Source organism: Canis lupus, chromosome 14 (genome assembly GCF_003254725.2).
Source record: "Canis lupus dingo isolate Sandy chromosome 14, ASM325472v2, whole genome shotgun sequence".
NCBI classification, from domain to species: Eukaryota; Metazoa; Chordata; class Mammalia; order Carnivora; family Canidae; genus Canis; species Canis lupus.
In genome coordinates this window covers 40192727-40211783 of record NC_064256.1, presented here as the reverse complement: position 1 = coordinate 40211783, position 19057 = coordinate 40192727, and the positions used below count along the sequence as shown (strand labels likewise).

At 57.0% G+C, this 19057-nt stretch overlaps 2 protein-coding genes and 1 long non-coding RNA gene across 5 annotated transcripts in view; 2 read left to right on the top strand and 1 right to left on the bottom strand.

Annotated features, from left to right (window-relative positions):
* The first annotated feature begins 861 nt into the window (after positions 1-861).
* Positions 862-5881, top strand: HOXA9 (homeobox A9). 2 transcript variants are annotated; one of them, XM_049093746.1, is made up of 3 exons: positions 864-3104; positions 3282-3371; positions 4484-5881. In XM_049093746.1, the coding sequence occupies exons 1-3, from the start codon at positions 2792-2794 to the stop codon at positions 4720-4722; spliced, it is 642 nt and encodes a 213-aa protein (XP_048949703.1). In that variant the 5' UTR covers positions 864-2791; the 3' UTR covers positions 4723-5881. The 2 variants fall into 2 exon arrangements, with proteins under 2 accessions (XP_025320249.1, XP_048949703.1); XM_025464464.3 differs by having other exon boundaries at positions 862-3371.
* A 3890-nt stretch (positions 5882-9771) lies between these two features.
* On the bottom strand, positions 9772-17548 carry LOC118350624 (uncharacterized). The gene is made up of 3 exons (XR_004804804.2): positions 16892-17548; positions 10367-16271; positions 9772-9906 (listed from the first exon to the last, which is right to left on the bottom strand). It is a non-coding gene; the product is annotated as an uncharacterized LOC118350624 (long non-coding RNA).
* HOXA3 (homeobox A3) overlaps positions 16138-19057 on the top strand; it is a 45521-nt gene continuing 42601 nt past the window's right edge. For both annotated transcript variants that reach the window (XM_025464436.3, XM_049093743.1), the window contains exon 1: positions 16138-16277. The gene's annotated coding sequence lies outside the window, so the exon portion shown is untranslated. The remainder of the gene's footprint in view (positions 16278-19057) is intronic.

The following is a 19057-nucleotide window of genomic DNA, read 5'->3' as shown; positions in this document are numbered from 1 at the left end:
ACAAACTTGAGTCCTTGTTCCAAGTTGTAGTCCACAGTTGGAAGGCAGTCGAACCATTCTTGGTCTGGAACAGAAAATAACTTTCATCCCTGCCTGCTCCCCAAATGCACACTCGTGGGGCCTTGAGACTCATGCCCACTGAGCTGTGTGTGCTTCCCTTCCCAGCTCTGGCTGCCGGCCCTGGAACTGTTTCCATTGCTCTGCCTGCGGTTCTCTTATCTGAAAGGCCAGCACACCGCTTTCCCCTCAACTCCTCTGTGCCATTTTCCGGACCAGAGTATTGGATTTGTTTAGAGGCCAAGGTTTTAGAACTCTCAGGCGAAAAGAGGCGGTTTGTAATTACATCCATTTATTATTTTTTTATATACACACTCAGTCCCTTGCATTTCCAAAATAAAAGCTGACTCCAAAGCCTGAATATTTTCTCCCCAAGTCTCTGGACTGACGAAGAGGTAATATTAGTTTTTGTGTGTGTGTGTGTGTGAGATTTCTTCCCTTTTAGGCACCAGTAAGGACTGCTTAACACTCAGCGCCTGCTAATTACTTGGTAACTGTCCTATTCTGGGGACTAAGGCTCTTTAAATAGCCTTTCTATATATTTAAAAAAAATACTACTAATAATTCGAGTCTTCTCTGGGCACAAAAAGTCAAAAAGCAATGAGGGGAATCCAGCCTGCTTGCAGACAATTGCAATTAGGAGCGAGGTTTCCTCCAGGGTTAATGTTCCTTAATGAAAATCTCAGAGGCACCCGCGAACTGCCCAATATTTGGGATACTCCGGGATGCGGTGGGGGTGGGGATCAGGCGGAGGAATTTACAGGGAAAGGAAAATATTAGGGGGGAGGAGGCTGAGGCGACCAGGACCAGCCACGTCGGAGTTCACTGTGTCGGCCACTTCCCTCTTCCGGCGAGAGCGGATAAAGGGGCACCCGGTTGGTCTCCGCCAGGCTTCGCAGCCTCGCTCTGGGGGAGAGCCTGGCGTTCGAGGGTCCCTGTCCCGGGTAGGGATGTATCAGGCTTTGGGGGAGGATTACTGGAACTGCTGGGGAGCATGAAGGCAGAAAAGGAGATGGAAGCGCCCTCGCCGCCCGCCCTCGCCGCAAGGGAAGTGGGCTAATGAGAAACACACTCTTGCAGGCACAGTGTTCACACGTGAATTTAATTACCCCGTTTTTTGGAGTCGAGGCTTTCCGTTCGGATTTGGGGTGGGTTTTTTTTTCTTCCAACTACCAGAGGCCTTTTAATTTAACCCTGCAAGACTCTGAGGGGTGAGAAATGCCCTCCTCAATGTGGCCAAGCTAAGGAATGGGATTAAAGTCAATGCCCCGTGCCCCTCCCCGCTTTAATATCTAGCCCTGGACTTGAGCTGCGGTCGCCCAGCTTCGGGCTGTCCGGCCTGGTGAAAACCGAGGCGGGGCCCGGGGCAGTGGCCAGAAAGGAAGGAAGGAGGGAGCCCTGAAGAACCCATCCTGGGCGGCGAGGCCGACCGCTCCCGTGCGGGCCTCGCAGTTCCCGGAGCCCCGCGGTCTGTGCGGCGGGGCTGCCTTCTCGCAAGCCGATCTCGCCCTCCACGGAGGCTGCCTCGTGGGTTTTTTTTTTTTTTTCCCTGCAGGCTCGGGTTGGGGGAACGCGACAAACTTGCCGAGCTCAGCGTGAGGGCCTTTGGGGTCGAGGCACAGTTTTGGGTCTCCCGCTGCGTTCGCCTGGGTCTCCTCCTGATTCCCCGCAGAGGACTCGTCGGGCGCGGGGGCGCGCGGGGGCGCGGGGCCGGGACCGAACCCGCGGCACAACCAGGCCCTCCAACCCTTGGCTGCTGGGACGGCTGGCCGCTCCTCGGTGGAGCGCTCGCTGGAGGCGCAGCGGGCGAAGCTAGGAGCTAGCTGCCCGGGTGTCCTGGGATCCCATGGGGGCAGATTTCAGGGCCCCACAATAGGCAGTGCCCTCTCCAGGGCCTGTCGCTGCCCAGCGCACTCGGGCAGGGGCGGTGGTGACTCAGTTTGGGACGGATACTGCGTTGAATTTGACTTTTCGCGGCCCGTCCGGGGTAAACTCGCATCTCCCGGGACTGCAGGGATTATTTACAGGGAGCTCGCCGACCAAACACAACACTCTAATTTAACCTTTCCAAGTCCTCGTAAATTTTTACAGCTGGGAGCCACGGCGAAGCAAACGAATCTGTGGGTCGTTCCCAACTTTTCCACCGGCCTGTGTGGCTTCTGAAACAATAACTCCTTATGAAATATCATAAATATAGATTTAAATACAGTAGAGCGAGAATGCGATTTGGCTGCTTTTTTATGGCTTCAATTATTGTCTAATTTTATGTGAGGGGCTCCACTGGCCGCACTCGCACGCGGGACCCGCGCCTTGCTGATGGCGTGATTAATTGTGATATAAAATAGTCCGCTTAAGAAGTGTGTGTCTGGTGGTGGCGGTGGGAGGGGAGGGAGTACAGAGGCAAGGCCAGATTTGATCTTTTAATCTTCGTTGGCCACAATTAAAACAAACCCGATCGTGGAGCGCCGCGATCCCTTTGCATAAAAACATATGGCTTTTGCTATAAAAATTATGACTGCAAAACACCAGGCCATTAATAGCGTGCGGAGTGATTTACGCGTTATTGTTCTGCCGGGCGGGCACGTGACGCGCGCGGCCAATGGGGGCGCGGGCGCCGGCAACTTATTAGGTGACTGTACTTCCCCCCCCCCTGGTGCCACCAAGTTGTTACATGAAATCTGCAGTTTCATAATTTCCGCGGGTCGGGCCGACCGGCCAGGCGCGGGGCACAGCGATGGCCACCACCGGGGCCCTGGGCAACTACTACGTGGACTCGTTCCTGCTGGGCGCCGACGCTGCGGACGAGCTGGGCGCGGGCCGCTACGCGCCGGGGGCCCTGGGTCAGCCTCCCCGGCAGGCCACCGCGCTGGCGGAACACCCCGACTTCAGCCCGTGCAGCTTCCAGTCCAAGGCGGCGGTGTTCGGCGCCTCGTGGAACCCGGTGCACGCGGCGGGCGCCAACGCGGTGCCCGCTGCCGTGTACCACCACCATCACCACCACCCCTACGTGCACCCCCAGGCGCCCGTGGCGGCGGCGGCGCCGGACGGCAGGTACATGCGCTCCTGGCTGGAGCCCACGCCCGGCGCGCTCTCCTTCGCGGGCTTGCCCTCCAGCCGGCCTTACGGCATTAAACCTGAACCACTGTCCGCCAGAAGGGGTGACTGTCCCACGCTTGACACTCACACTTTGTCCCTGACTGACTATGCTTGTGGTTCTCCTCCAGTTGATAGAGAAAAACAGCCCAGCGAAGGCGCCTTCTCCGAAAACAATGCTGAGAATGAGAGCGGCGGAGACAAGCCCCCCATCGATCCCAGTAAGTGTCTCCTCCCTTCAGACCGGCCGCCGCCTCCACGCCGGCCACCAGGATCTGCCAGCCCTTCGGCTTTCTCTTGAGCCTGCCTTCGCCTGCGCCGCCGGGAGCCTCTTGAGCAGGGGCCGGGAACCAGAAGTTGCTGTTTAGGATGCCTCGGATGGGGCCCCAATTCCAGAGAGCAGTGACAAGCCGGCTACCGGGTTGAGGGGGGAGGGGAGGCGGCTGCTGCGGGATGAGAGAGAGAGAGAGAGAGAGAGAGAGAGAGAGAGAGAGGGCGGGGCGGGCGCTGCCGGCCAAGCCAAGACCAGCCGCCCCTCTCCCTGGCTGCCCGGTACCGAGACAGCAATACTTTGGGCCGTTCTTCGAAAGCAGCTCGGCAGAGAATCTTTTGTGCGGCTAGATTGTCCTGGAGCGGCGGCAGCAACTGCAGCCTAGACCCTGGAGAAGGCGGCCGATTCCCTCCACTTCTTGCCTTCAGCCAGTGGCGGCGTAAATCCTGCCCAGGATGAGGCTGTAGGCGACCGGGCCACGGTGGTCCCCTTGCCAGATTATTCAAATACACTGGAGAAGTGATCCGCGCCCTTGGGGCGCGCGGTGAGGGCTGCCGGAGGCTCCCACGGCCTTTCGGGGAGGTCAAAGAAGGATTGGGGAGAGAAGGAAAGGAGGGGAAGGGAGGCTACACACAGAGACAGTGTGTATGCGTGTGTGTGAGATAGTGAGAGGGAGAAGAGAATATGAGTGTTACAGGAACACAGGGCAGCGTGCTGTCCCTGTGCCTGGCCAGAAGAGGATCTATTTCCAAATTTCACTCCTTGCACAGTGTGCAGAGGGTGGAAAGAAGGAGAGGAAACGGACCAGGGGACAGAGGAGGAGAAAGGAGGGTCTCGTGAGGGAGGGGGAGGCCGAGGTTTTACTGCGTGCGATTGTAAGTGACCGGTCCTCTGTCTGTCGGCCACAGTTCCATTGTGTACGGGTTCCGCTGCCCTTCCCTAACCAATTCCGCAGCATCCTGCGCTTTGGCCGACGACTCCAGGAGGTTCCCTGGCCCCCAGTGGAGGGGGGAGGTGGGTGCTTCTCCTCGTTCTGAACCCCCTTGTCTGTCTCCCTCGCAGGCAACCCTGCTGCCAATTGGCTCCATGCGCGCTCCACGAGAAAGAAGCGCTGCCCCTACACCAAACACCAGACGCTGGAACTGGAGAAAGAGTTTCTGTTCAACATGTACCTTACCAGGGACCGCAGGTACGAGGTGGCCCGACTGCTCAACCTCACCGAGAGGCAGGTGAAGATCTGGTTTCAGAACCGCAGGATGAAAATGAAGAAAATCAACAAGGACCGGGCAAAAGACGAGTGATTCGAACGGAGTTCATTTAGAAAAGAGAGAGCGAGCGAGCTAGAGAGAACGAGAAAGAACTGCCCGATCCCTTCTCCCCCCCCCCCCCCATTCCACCCCAGGCCTCCACCACCCCGCACAAAGCGGCTCTAAACTCCTGGCCTCCTCTCCCCCTGGCAAACCCTGCTCTGGCCGGCTCCTCCGCCTGGAGGAGGTATTGTAAGCTTTCCATTTTCTATAAGATGAAAAAAGGTGGGGGGACATTAGCGCTGATGGCTGTGTGTGCTGGCTTGTATATATTTTTTAAACAATCTACCTGTTCCTGACTTCAAACAAACAAACAAACAAAAAAACTACCTTTTTATAATGCACAACTGTTGACTGGCGGGCTGTATAGTTTTTAGTCTGTGTAGTTAATTTAATTTACTCTTTGTGTGGCAGAGCGATCTGCCCAGATACTTGAACACTGTGTTTTATTGTGGTAATTATGTTTTGTGACTCAAACTTCTGTGCTGGGTGATGCACCCGTTGTGATTGTGAAAGCTTAGAATTCAATTTCAACTCAGGTTGTTGATGAGGGAGAAAAACAGTTGCATAGAGTATAGCTCTGTAGTGGAATATGTCTTCTGTATGACTAGGCTGTTCACCTTTGACTGTAAACTAGCTGTAAGGATTTCTCAGTGAAATAAAATTTTAAAAGAAAGAAAGTGTTCTCCAGGATGCATAGATTCATGGTTTTTCTCTTCTTTTGAAATGTGGGCATTTTAGTCTCTACATGCTCTATAGACCTGTCTTGTCCATTGTATATATAATCCACATATTAAAGAAAAAGTAATCAGACAAGCTTGAATATTGTTTTTGCACCGGATGAACATTGAGGAAATTCGGAGCTATACATATGTGCAGAAGGTTACTACCTATGGTTTACATTTAATTTTAATTGGGGGGGGAATGAATGCTTATTGTAATGGAGTTAATTTTATTGATAATAAATTATACACTATGAAACCGCCATTGGGCTACTGTAGATTTGTATCCTTGATGAATCCGGGGTTTCCATCGGGCTGAACATACACTGTATATTTTGCAATATTTACCTCAAGGCCTACTGACCAAATTGTTGTGTTGAGATGATATTTAACTTTTTGCCAAATAAAATATATTGATTCTTTTCTATTTATTTCGGGTCAGCTCTTTGCACCTTTTCCTCTGGGATCAGGGGAGCGTGGGTAGAGTCTCTGAATGGGGGCCAGGCCGGGCTGGGTTGGAGGAGGACAGAATCTGAATTTTACCTCCTGCGGGCTTTTGCAGCGGGGACCTGCGGCAGCCAGCTGCGCTCCCACTCCCGCCGCCGGCTGCCTGGGCCCGCAGCAAGGAGCGATGAAGGAAGGCTGGGAAACGAGGGGCAGCCAGGCCTAGCTCCCGGGGTTGACCTGTCCCATTTGCGGGGAGGCCCAGAGGCCTCTGAGGAGCTGGGCTGAGATCTCGGGTATCCTTGGCCAAGAGTAGTAAAAGGCCACCCTTTCATCTTGGCGCCCCCAGAAATTTCCACAAGCCGGGTCCACTGAGTCTCCGGGGCCTTCCTCTGGCTTGGGGTGGAATGGGGGGCGAGTGGAAGGGCAGGGCTGAGCCCTGAAGGGCCTGCCTCCTGAGGAGTTTCCACGGAGGGAAACAGGAGCCCGACTGCCCCGACTCGGCCGCCAGGACAGATGTTTGGGGGCTCCCAGGGGGCTAAAGGCTTGCACCCCGCACTTAAGGGCCTTTAGTCAGGCTGGCCTACCTGGGGGGCTCTGTGTTCTGTACCACACTCCCCTCCTGAGCACAAGTCCTGGCAGAGGCAGGGCCTAGGCAGCCGGGGAGCCTGAAACGCCATAAAAGCAAATGAGGGCTGTTGCCGTTTATGGGGTGTAAAGGGCTGCGGGGGGAATGGCTGCAACTTCGGAGGCCCGAGCGCCTTATAGATGTGGCCAGAGGGTTCACCTCATCTCTCACCCCCCTTTTCTTCTCTCGCTCTCCTCGCCCTCCCCCCACCACCCCGAGACTTCTGGAAAGTTGTCTGAGTTCCGACGCTTTAAGGGGGAACCAGGACGCCCGAGGGATGGGTCTTCCCCTTACACCCCCACCCCCACCCCGCCGCCAGGTTGGGACGCCCTCTGTTGTTGCAGACAGAAGGAACTTCAAAGAATGGGCAGTAAGGGTGTGCCATAAAGGCCGGGTCTGCGAACTGTCTGGAATTCGGCCCTTAATGAGTTTACAACTGTCCAGCCCCAATTAAGATTTTCCACCAAAGCCCTTTCATTTGTTTGCTCTGTCTGCACCGATAAAGCGGCTGCGGAAACAGCTCTTTTATGGGCACCGCGCTCTCGGCAGCGTAGATTCCGGGCTCCACGCACACACACCCCCCCTCCGCCCCAGGGACCCGGCCCTCGCCCACCTTTGGGAGTGGGGCGCCCGGCCCGCCTCGGCGGCCGACGAAGTTCAGGCCGGGCTGCCGGGGCTGCAGTGCAGAGATGCGGCCAGCAGATGGCAGTGTGGCTCCACGCAAGAGGCGCCCGCGCCGCCATCTCCCGCCGCCGCAACCCTGGGAAGTTCCTAAGATGTCGACTTGACGCTAGCCTTTCTCGAATGGGAGCCCCAGATTTGAATGCACTGCGCTCGTATATTTTCTGTGCTGCTCAGGCCGGGCCGCAAACCTCGTTGGGAAACAGGCAAGCGGTGGGGCTCTCCAGACCCGCACCGCTCCGGCCCCCCTTTCCTCTCCCCGATTCCGGAGGCCTAAGCGCTGCGTGGCTGCAGCTGTCCGGAGGCTGCGGGGCTGCAGCCCCGGGCGCGGGGGCGGCTCTAAGGTCACCGTCCCCAGTCCGGGACAGGCCTTGGGCCAGCGCGACGCTCGGAGAACTCGACTGACCGGCGGACACACCGCAGGACTGAGGCCTCCAGCCCCGGGACTCGGTGACCTCCCGGAGGGTGTGCAGAGGGCGCCTACCTTGGCCAAGGGTTCTGCGGCGGCGGCGGGGGAGGCTCCCTCACGCTGCGCCCGGGTACCCGGCCCCGGGGAGCCAGCACCCTGGAGAGCCAGGCCCCCAGGACCGCAGGACCCGGCCGCCTCGAATAAGTGACAGTAAAATCAGGCGGCTGAAAATGGGGGGTGCGGGGGGGAGGCATTCTTGCTGACTTTCTAGTGTGCGTTTGGCGGCTGAATTGCCCGAGACGGAGAATCCCTGGGAGCACAGCAGGGGCTGCTTTGATTGTTCTAAAAATAAATGCGATGCTTAAAATAATGATGATAACATCCTCGCTCCGGGCTAGGAGTTCACTTCGTGAAAGCTGCCGGTGCTTCTCTCGCCACGGAACTTCCTTGGCAGTGGAGCGGCTCAGGATGCGAGGAGGAGGGAGAGGACCCCAAGCTAGGCCCAGCCTATCCTGGACCGTGGGCGGGGAACACGCCCCAGAACCTTGCAGGAGGCGGCCGCGAGTGCGGGTGCGAGGATCAGCCCGTGGTGCTCAACAGTTTCAGAGGGAAAACGCAAAGCAAACAGAGAACCCCTCGGAGCACCCCGGAGCCCTGTGAACACGCCACGCGGTGTGTTTATTTGGGTTGTAATAGTCTCTGCCAAGCCCACAAAATGTTTACAACCTGCGTCTCCGCGCTGTACACGCTGTAAAACTGGGGACTGGATTTTGGCTGACATCTCCTGAGTGTTTCTCTCTCTCTCTCTCTCTCTCTCTTCTTCCTTCCCTCCCTCCCTCTTCTTCCCTCTCCTCCCTTCTTCTCCGTTTATAGACACACGTTGGTATTGCAGCACACGTCCTCATTATATTTCCTACATAACACACACTATTTGACAGCATCTGATTGTAAGAAGGGTTTTATATAGCTTCCCCGAGAGCCGCCCGTGGTCATGTATCCAAGCTGCAGGTAGAAAGCTCAATTTATGTAACTACAAATAAATGGTGAAGGAGCAGATCGGTGGCGACCGCTTCTCTCCACCAATGACGGAGGCTTCAGGTAGGTGCCGGCGGGTTGGGATCCCAGAGGCCTCACGGACTGCCACGCGCGGGGCCTCCCTTGCCCTTGGCCGGCTGGTTGGCTGGGAGGCGGCTCTCCTGGCCCGGCTGCCTGGGAAGCGCTTCCCTGGTTAGCTGCCAGCCTTCGCTCCTTTGCACTCGTCGGGCATGGATTTGTCCCCGCGCCGGGACCGGGGACTGCTCAGTGGCGGAGGAACCGAGCGCAGCCCGCGCGAGGGGCAGGGGCGCGAGTGGAAACGTTAAGAGAAGCAAATCGCCAGCCGCCAGACTCCAGGCAGGGTCCCTGCGCTCCCCCCACCCAGAGCTGGGCTTGCATTCTTAGCTGGGCTGCAATATTGAGCAGTTTGGTAACAAGAAGCAAGGGAAACACACTCCGTGTGATAGGTAGGAACCCAGCTCTCCAGGAGAGCGGTGAGGAAAAAAAAAAAGTCTTTATGTAAAGACAGCTCGGCTGATGAGAAACCCGCCTGCACGTGCCTGCTCCATCCAGGCTGATCGTCAACGAGTATTTCTGTGAATATGATCACATATAACCCAGTGCATTTGTGTCTTTTCAGACAAATAAGTAGGAAAGCAATGGATCGAGAACACGAGATTAAGGAGGCCTTACTGAAAGCCTGACTCTGTCTGGCCTTTTCGTTTTAAAACCCTGCCACAGGAGGCGGGAGGAAAGAGAGAAGCCCAGAAACGAAAGAAAGGATTCGGCACCCGCGGGGCTCGGCCCAGTTGGCTGACTTGGGCCCGGAGAGGCTGAGGCCCTGACGGCAGTATCTGGATTTTCCTTGGCCCAAGCGGAGGGGCAGTGCGTCCTGCCAGGACCGTTTGGACCTGCGCCGGAAAAACCCAGGCAGGGATGAGCCTGTGGCGTGGGCTCCGAGCCCTCTTGGCTGGGATTGCGTTCCTTCTCGCGCTCCCCGAAATGTATCCCCACCGGGTCTGGGTCGTTTCACTTCAGGGCAAGGTTTTGCTTTAAACACCATCGCTGTCGGCTGCTCCAGCCGCCCGAGTCTAGACAGACGGCGGCGGCGGCGGCGGGGCCGGGTCTTTCTCTTTGCATCTTGCTCTGTGTCACCCAGGGAACAATTTATTGGTCTAAAGCTGTCTAATTCCGTCTCTTTGATCTCCTAGCTTCCTTGCTTGCTTCATCTTCCTTAAACTTTTTTAGGTTTTTATTTCCTGCCAGAAAATGATGCTATTTAGAATATTTAGTTTTTCTTCTCTTCCCATGTTACAGCCTCCATTCCCCAACTGAGACAAGCTATCATCCCGGTCCTCCATAAAGGGCATCCCCGGATATTGCCTCCCCACCAGCCCCAGTGCCCCGAGGGGAAACCAGCAGGCGCCCACCTGCCCGGACAGCCCCCACCTCTCCACCCACGCCCCTGGGCAGTCCGCTAGGCAGGAACTAGGGCTCCGTTGCATCCGGGTCTGAACCCTCTTGCTGCCTTTTGTGCTCCTGGGACCCCCTGAGAGGGTGCAGTGAACAGGGGCGGCCTGGACTCTCTGAAAGTGATGGGAAGTGCTTTGTACACAAGGAACCAAACTCTATAATTTAGAGGAGAATTTCCGGAGCAATTCCATTGTGAGGTCGGGTTTATGGTGTGCAATCGAGCTGAGCAGTAAAAGGCATACTGACCTGGCGGCTGGGCTTCCAGCGCGGCCTGAGCAGTTTATGAGGCGTTTAGGGGAAGGGTTCGCCCCACCACACTCCACGGAGCGGTGGGCGGCAGGGGCTTCGGCTGGTCCAACCCTGCACAGGGTTGGAGGCTTGGAAAGGTAAGCTCCATGCGTTGGGGGCCTGGATGGGAAGGAGGGAGACTATTATGTGTTCCCTTCTCTGTGAGCCAGTCTTGGAAATGTGAAGCCTCCAGAGCTGGGTGGTCTTTCGAGAAGTGTCCCCCTATTTTGTTTTGGGGGGGTCTCTAAAAGAAATAGAGATCCATAATGGGCTGAGGTACCCAGGCACCTGGGCCCCTCTTTCTCCTCTCCAAACTGGCTCTAAAGTGTGTATTGCTTGCTCCCAGGCACTCAAGACCAAGAGGAGCTGGCAGAGGCCCATGATTGGCCCTGAAGAAGCTTTCCAGAGAAGTCCCAGCTCTAGGGGTACCTGGAAAGGTGTGGGACCTGAGGTTCCTCCAGCCTTAGGGAAGGAGATTTGGTTCCCCTGGAGCCAGGGGGAACCAGAGGTTGCAGGGAGGACAAAAGAGGAACTAGCCAGTTCTTAGGCTGCCAGAGGCCAGCCAGGTGCCCAGCAGCGAATGCACAGAGCCTGCCAGGACAGCGGTGTCCAGGAGGAGGGAGGAGAACCCCACGTTAATAAATCTGTTGGCAAATGAGGCTCATTAATAGATAAATATTTCACTGCTTCCTTTAAGGCGGATAAACAGTGTGCCGCCGATTAAGGAAAGGAAGCTGGGAGACGTTGACTTTATTCGAACCACATGGTTCCAGTTTGTGGTGCGTTCTCGCTGCAGCTGGAAGCGACGCTGCGCCGGCCCCATCTGGATCACAGTCTAAATGGGCCTATTGCCCAGTGGACCTGGACGGGGGTGGGGGCCGTGGGGAGGATGGGGGGTGGAGGGTGGAGGAAGATGAGGGCAAAGAACCGATTTGCCCAGAGCTGAGATTTGCCCACGGGCTGCCGTGGGGCGGGCGGGTGCGCAGAGGGTAGAGACCCTCGCTAGGCTGGGTCCGGAGACAGGACGGGGGCGGGAGGGCCCGCAGGCTCGGTCCAGAGTTCGGTAACAGGCAAAAGGAGGCTGTCCCCGGCCGAGCCCGCGCAGCCTCCGCGGGCCAGGCGTCCAGGTGGCGCTGGGCTGAGCGCTCGCGCGGAGCCTCGGGGTCCCTTCCCCGCGGGACGCGCCGGACCCGCGGGGCGCGGGCAGATTCGTTGGCCACATATTTGAGCCTCTTCCCCTTCCATTCTAGGCTGCCGCGGGCCCCGCGGAGCAAGACCACCTGTGAGGGCTGCTGAGATTGGCGGAGGCGGTCATGTGGGCGGTCACGTGCTGCGGCGAGCTCCGTCCAAAAGAAAATGGGGTTTGGTGTAAATCTGGGGGTGTAATGTTATCATATATCACGCTACCTCGTAAAACCGACACTGAAAGCTGCCGGACAACAAATCACAGGTCAAAATTATGAGTTCTTCGTATTATGTGAATGCGCTTTTTAGCAAATATACGGCGGGGGCTTCTCTGTTCCAAAATGCCGAGCCGACTTCTTGCTCCTTTGCGCCCAACTCGCAGAGAAGCGGCTACGGGGCGGGCGCCGGCGCCTTCGCTTCGACCGTACCGGGCTTGTACAATGTCAACAGCCCCCTGTATCAGAGCCCCTTCGCGTCGGGCTACGGCCTGGGCGCCGACGCCTACGGCAACCTGCCCTGCGCCTCCTACGACCAAAACATCCCCGGGCTCTGCAGTGACCTCGCCAAAGGCGCTTGCGACAAGGCGGACGAAGGCGCGCTGCACGGCCCGGCCGAGGCCAATTTCCGCATCTACCCCTGGATGCGGTCTTCAGGTAGGCGAAGCAGCCGGGCGGGCCGGCGGGCGGGGCGGCAGCGCGGAGCGCGGGGCTGCGGAGCGCGGAGCGCGGAGCGAGGCGACTGCGAGCCGGCGGCCCCGTGACTCCTGGCGGCGCAGCCTTTCTGGTTTTAATTAGAGTCAAGGCGCCATAGCGTGGAGAGCCCGTAGCATTGTATGTAAATGAGGCTCATAAAACTTTTTATGACCCAATTAATGGGTTCGATCCTCGTAAATTTATTTAACTCCATTTGCCTTGGAATTTTAACATTTTGTTCGCTATTCTCTTTCTCTCTCTTTCTCTCTCCCTTTCTTCTCTCCCTCCCTCCTCCTTTTCCTTTCGGCCAGGCTCTCCTTTTTCAAAAGCAGGAAGAGCCAAACCCTCCTTCAGGCCAGGGCCCCTCTGACGCCCCTGTGCCAGGGGCCATTTAAAGGAGGGGTGGGGAACGAGAGAGAGCGGGGACGGGGGGGGGGGGGGTCGGAGTGCCCCAGGAAGGTCCGGGGATGGGGGCGCGGTCTTCCAGGGAGGAAAGGCGCCCCTGGAGTGCGGACTGCCCGAGGGTCACCCACTTGCCTAGCAAGGGGCGGAGGGGGGGGGAAGCGGCCCAGCTCGCCTTTGAATGGCAAAAGCGCAGCGTCTCCCACTTGCCCACACTCTATATTTACAATTTCCCTTTGTCAGGGGGAAGCAGGACATTGTGGAAGCCTAGCCGGCTGGAAAGGGCGGTTGTAAAGTTGGGATTCTGCGCCTTTCCTCCTCACAGAGCTGCCTGCGCGTCTGGCACCGCAGTTGGGGTCTTCCGCTAACGCTCCCGCTCCTCCCCCAGCTCCGTTCGGGGGCGCGGGCGGAGGGGGGACGCGCGCCCGGGTCAGCGCTGGGAGAAAGGTGCAGGCTCTGGGACGGCGGCCTGGCTAATGCACTGTCCTGTCTGTGCCTCTGTTGGTTTATCTGTCCGTGTGTCCATGCGTCCGTGTGTCCGCATGTCTGCTCCCAGGGCCCGACAGGAAGCGGGGCCGCCAGACCTACACGCGCTACCAGACGCTGGAGCTGGAGAAGGAGTTCCACTTCAACCGCTACCTGACGCGGCGCCGCCGCATCGAGATCGCCCACGCGCTCTGCCTCACCGAGCGCCAGATCAAGATCTGGTTCCAGAACCGCCGCATGAAGTGGAAGAAAGAGCATAAGGATGAGGGTCCGGCCGCCGCCGCCCCCGAGGGCGCCGTGCCCACCGCCGCCGCCGCCGCCGCCGCCGCCGCCACCGCCGCCGCCGCCACCGACAAGGCCGACGAGGAGGACGAAGATGACGACGACGACGACGAAGAGGAGGAGGAATGAGGGGCCAAGTCGGGGCCCTGGCTGCACCAGACAGTCGGGAAAAGCGTCTTTAGAGACTCACTGATTTTATTTACAAAAGTGGAAAAAATAAAAAGAAAACGTAAAAACAAAAACAAAAACAAAAACAAAACAGTCCCCAACCTGTACCCATCTGCCCCATTACCCATTCCAGCTCCCATCTTTTCTGGACCGAGCAGCCGCCTAGCCTGGGTCCCCTTGGGGATCTCTCTGCCCCCAAGTACCCCCAGCAGACACCCTCCCTAACCCCAGTCGGACCAGCTCTGTGCTGGCACGGCTAAAATACTACCTAGCACAGGCCTCAGCGAGAGGCACCCCAAACTACCTATGGGCCCAGCCCCAGTAGGCCTCCACTCCCAGGAAGCCCCGACCTGTCCCCACACTGGCAAACACCCAGCACCTCCCCCATACCGACAAGGACCTGATCTTCTCAGTACTACCTACTAGTCCCAAACTACCTATTTTGTGCTCACTGGCTCGCCTGCTACCTAGTGCCGGCCCCTTCCCCGGCCAGGCCCCTCCTGCTTCTGCCTGGCAGCCTTGAGGGGTCCCTGAGGCTGCATGGAGAAGGCACTGGGGTCCGGGGACCAGGGTATTGGCTTCTATTTAAATTGAAAAATAATATATTTATTCCAAAGCATTCTAAGTGCTGCAACCTAGAATCCCTCCTTCTCTGGCCTGGGCATCCCAAGTTCAGGCCCACTACCCCCACTTCTGGAGGGGAGCATTCCCAAGCTAGCTGCAGATCTCTGGGTTAGCTTCTGCTTAGTAGGACTGCAGAGTTGCTCCCAGCCTCCCTGCACCTCCCCTGGCCCCCATATCCTACTGTCCAGCCATGTTGAATATATACACCCTGACTTTTCCTACAATAGCAAATATTGTATATTTGAACAAGATTTTTTTTGTCATTTATATAGTCTTGGAGCTCATTTGTAAGGCAATGTCTTGACTCGGGAAGGATGTGTTAATGGGGTGACTTTGTAGCATGGTGTGTTGTCTTGAGCTAACTTTATAGCTGGTGGGGAGAGCCATTGCCCTTCCCAATGCCCTTCATCTCTTGTGTTGTCCTGCGTCCCCCTTGTCCCTGTAGGCTCTAGCTTGGGGTTCCAGGAATGGGAAGGCACGCTTCCTGTCTTGCCCAGCTAACCGTGTTTTATGTAACAAAAATAAAGATGCTTGGTGACAAAGAAATGTGGACTGCTTTATACAGGGGGGCCTGGGAAAGAAAGGTAAGCATGACTGGAGAGCAAAGCCTGGCTAAGTCTGTATGTCCAAAGGGGCTTTGGAGAAGCAAAAGTGGAAGGACAAATGGGGTCCAAGTGTTGAGTGTCTATGTATTGGTGTATATGTGTGTCAAGTCCCTTTTGGTGTGGATCTGTATAGGTATGTGTGTACCACTTTTGTATGTGTATTTTATGTATGTGTGTATTGCTACATGAGTCAATAATTTTATGTGATTCTATGTCCATAACTGAGTGCATGTGTTTCTGTGTGTAAATAGTTGCGTGTATTTCCGTGTCAATAATTGTGTGCTTTTCTGTGTGTCATAATTGTATATGAATTTCTCCAAAGATTTTCATCTTCATTTTGTGTGTGTGTGTGCACAGACATCTTCCAGATCTCTTGAAAACGGAATCTTCAATGGATATGTTATAGTCTATGAACCTCCCTAAAAAAACCCTCCACAAATTCCATGAGCGAATACAAAATCCACCTTTTCCTCTAAGGCTGCGGGGTGGGCTGGGTTAGGGGTATTACCCTGCCAATGATCCCGAATTTTCCACGAGTCCTGAACAGGGCCCCAAGCTAGGAGGTGGGATTCAGGGCCTCTGACGCAGCCCCCCGCCCACCCTGCATTCAGGCAAAGCCAGGGCGCCGGGCACAGCGCTGCAGCTGAGGGGTGTGGGAAGGGGCAGGGACCGCAGCCCCGGGCTGCTGCCGAGCCTGGGCTGCTGCCGAGCCTTGGCGGGGGCGTGCGGGTGGGCGCGGGGAAGGTGGAGGGTCTGGGTAGGGGCGAGGGCCGATGGGGACAGCGCAGGATAGCCTGAGCTGGGCAGGCAGGCGGAGACCTCGACTGCGGCCTCCTGCCTAGGTCGGGCCCGCTTCTTATTGCTCTTTTAATAAAACCCGGCCCAACTGGGTTTGTAAAACCTGCGGCCCCCAGTCGGGGCGGCCTCGGTGGTAAGATGGCGCCGGTGTAAGAGCTGCCTCCTCTTAGTGATGGGGAAAGGGTCATAAATCCGTTGTTGTTTATGAAAATTTACAACTTTGCAATACAACTTTATGAGTTGTTCGGCCCTTCCATTGGCCGCTGTCGGTCATGTGGATGGGAACCGTGAACATGAACTTTTTTATAATTTCCCTTGCGAGAATAGAGCCGCATTCTTTTGCTCCGCTCGGTCCTGCCTGCTTCGGAGCTCTGCCTTCCAGCCGGGCTTGGCTGCGCTTTGTCCGGCGATGGCGAGCCAGGCGAGGCCCTGGCCCGGCCCGGCCCGGCCGCTCCCGCTGGAGGTGGGGCGCGTCCAGTTCCCGGCGCCTCGGCGGCCGCTTTGCAACTCGCAACCTGGCTAATTTCCTGCGTCCTCTGGCACCAGGAAGGAGGACAATTCGTCTCCCCGGCTGCCCAAGCGACAGCTGTCAGAGGGGCAGGAGCTTCTGGGAGCCGCCATCTGAAGGTGAGACATGTGGGGAGACAGGAGCAAAGGTGGTGAGATGGCAGCCGCGCCGGCGGCGGTGGGGGGAGAGGGCACCCAGGGCGGCTTGGAAGAGGGGCACACTCACCCTCGCCCACACTCAGCGCTCACACTTGCCCCCCATCACGCGCGCTCGCACACACACATACACACGAGCGCGCGCACACACGCGCACACACACTCCCTTTCTCTCGCCTGCCCCTGGCTCACCAGGGCGGTAATGCCAGCCTTCCTTCCGTGGCACAGCGCCCTGGCACGGGGCAGGAGCACTGAGGGCTTCTCTCTCCTCTTCCCCAGCGACCTTGCCGAGCCCCCAAAAGAAGTGGCCCTGCATTCTGCGTTCCCTAACCAGACTCTCGGGTTTGAAGGGTTTTTTTTTTTTTTTTTTTCATTCATGACCCAATTGGCTCGATTGAAATCCCCAACCACCGGAGACCATTCTGGACCTGGGGAGGTGGGAAGAGGTGAGGGGGGGGTGCAGAGGGAATTAATTGACATGCGTTTTATTAGTATCAACATAGCACCTTCTATTCGGAGGGACTAGGTTTGTGGAGAGGAAGGTAGAATGAGGGGAAAAAAACACAACAGAAACTTACTAATTCAGCCAGGTTCCTCTGCTGATTGCCTGCTTCCCTTCACTCGGTGTTCCGATGACAGAGGTGTCTGAAGCGCGGGGAGAGGGACTGGGTGCGTGGGTGGAACTCTGCGTTGGAGGAGAGGATGGGGTTAATTGGCTGGGTGTTGCTTGGCGGGAAGTTTCGGTGCTGAGAAATGTAGTGGTGTTATGGAGAGTGGCAGGGGCCGCAGCGAAGGTTGAAGGGGGGACGCAAACCGAGTCTGGGCGATAGGGGGACCCCCCACCCCCCCACCTCGGCGCAGCCGGCTGGCGACCGCACGCCCCACTTTCCGCGAGCGCGGAGGGGACCGTGGAGCCGCCCGGGGAGGAGAGGCACGGAGGGTGCCGTGGGCGTTGGCTTTATGGGGCGCGGTGGCACCGGCGGTGGCGTGGCCCGGGTGCGTCTCGGCCAGATTTGCCCCAGACGCTTCCTGGGACTGCGACCAGAAAGGATCCTGAGGTTCTGGGCTCGAGTTCTTTTTGTTTGTTTTGTGGCCTCGGTTGATGTTGTTTTCCCACCCTAAGACAATGCCTTGGTATGCATTAGAACGTCGAGACGCGGCCGCGGCCGTTTGGGACGGCCACCGGCGCCCCGGGTGCGCTCGGGGCGGATAAAGCGGCGCGTTTGCGTCGCAGGGCCGCGGGCTGCCTGACTGCGGCTGCCGCGGGCAGATTATTTATTGCGGCCGCGCCGGGCGCTCGCTGCTGCCACGCTGTGGCCGTCGCCGGGACCGACGCCAGCCGCAGCCCCGCGTCCTGCAGCCTGGCGCGACTGCTGCGCGGGCCCCTCAGAGATTCCCAAGCAGGCCGAGGAGAGGGGGGCAAGGGAGGACCCGATGGGCGGCCTCCCAGGGCCTGTCGGGAACCTCCCCCGCCTTGGCCACCCCTGACCAGAGCTGGACGCCCGGCTCTGCTCGGGTCCTCCTCCCACCCCCAGCGCCATGGAGACTGGTTGCACAGGCGGCCTGGCACGTCATGGCTGCTTCTGTCCAAACTGCGCGTCCCAAGGCGCCCCCGGGGCGCACGCTGGTGCGGGGAAGACGCCCGCTTTGGGATTTTGAGATCGGAGAGACCACTCCTGGTCCCGAGGCCTGCAGGCCTGGCTGGCCCTGAGGAGGATTGACTATGGCAAGAAAGGCGGGCTTTGGCGTCAGGCGAGGGCCTGTGACAGGCGGAGGCCGCACCTGTATGCTATGGGCTCTGGCCTGGGCTACAGATCCAGGCGGCCTGGGTGGCCCTCAAGGTCCCCCCCAACACACCGGCGGGCCGCTCTCCAGGCTGGCGGAGGTCGAGTGGGCAGCCCAGGGAAAGGGCGGACTGTGGGGCCCTGCACACCATCCAGTCCCCTTTGAAGAGCAGCTGAAAGGTAAGTGGACTTTCTCCGTGGCTTTGACCTAGAAGAGAGAGTCCTGGTAGCCGTTCTCACTATCCCAGGAGAGGCTCCCTCCAGCGTCTGGGGCTCCTATTCTTGCCTGAGCGGTGTGTGTGTCTCTCGCTCTGTTTCTCTCTCTCTCTCTCTCTCTCCATATATATAGGCACCTAATGCTGGTTGGAGAAATAAATTGGGCCGTTGCCAACATAATATGTACCAGCCTTGGCTAACACGTAGAGATTTAATTTATTTTTTCTATCTCAGTGCCTACAGAAGCTGGAAATACAGTATTTTTTGGCTCTTAGCTGAGAAATCAAATTCTGTCATTGTCTGGGGTAATTATTAGATCAAGAATCCAAGTCAAACCATGACAAATAGTAACAATAGTAGCATAGGTAGTAAACTGCCATCAGTCCCAATACTGTGTGAGACCTGGAGATATGAAACAGAAATTATAAATGTAAACATTTATCAACATCTCTCAACAGTTATTTTCGTCTTATATAATAATAATTTGTTTGAAATCACTGTCATCTGATGGTCTTGTTTAAGAAACAATAACTCAAACATGATTTTCTTTGGATCTAGCTTTAAAAATATGGTTTCCTTTAGAATTTTAACCTTGAGCTTTCATTTGCGCCTATCGTGTCTATTCCCTGAAGGAATTCGAGGGAAATGTTATATTCTATCTTCTCCTGCGGGGCCCTTCTTTATATATACACAGGGGAAACTTTCCCAGCTTGGATTGGTTTGGGACACAGGCAGAAGGCTTCT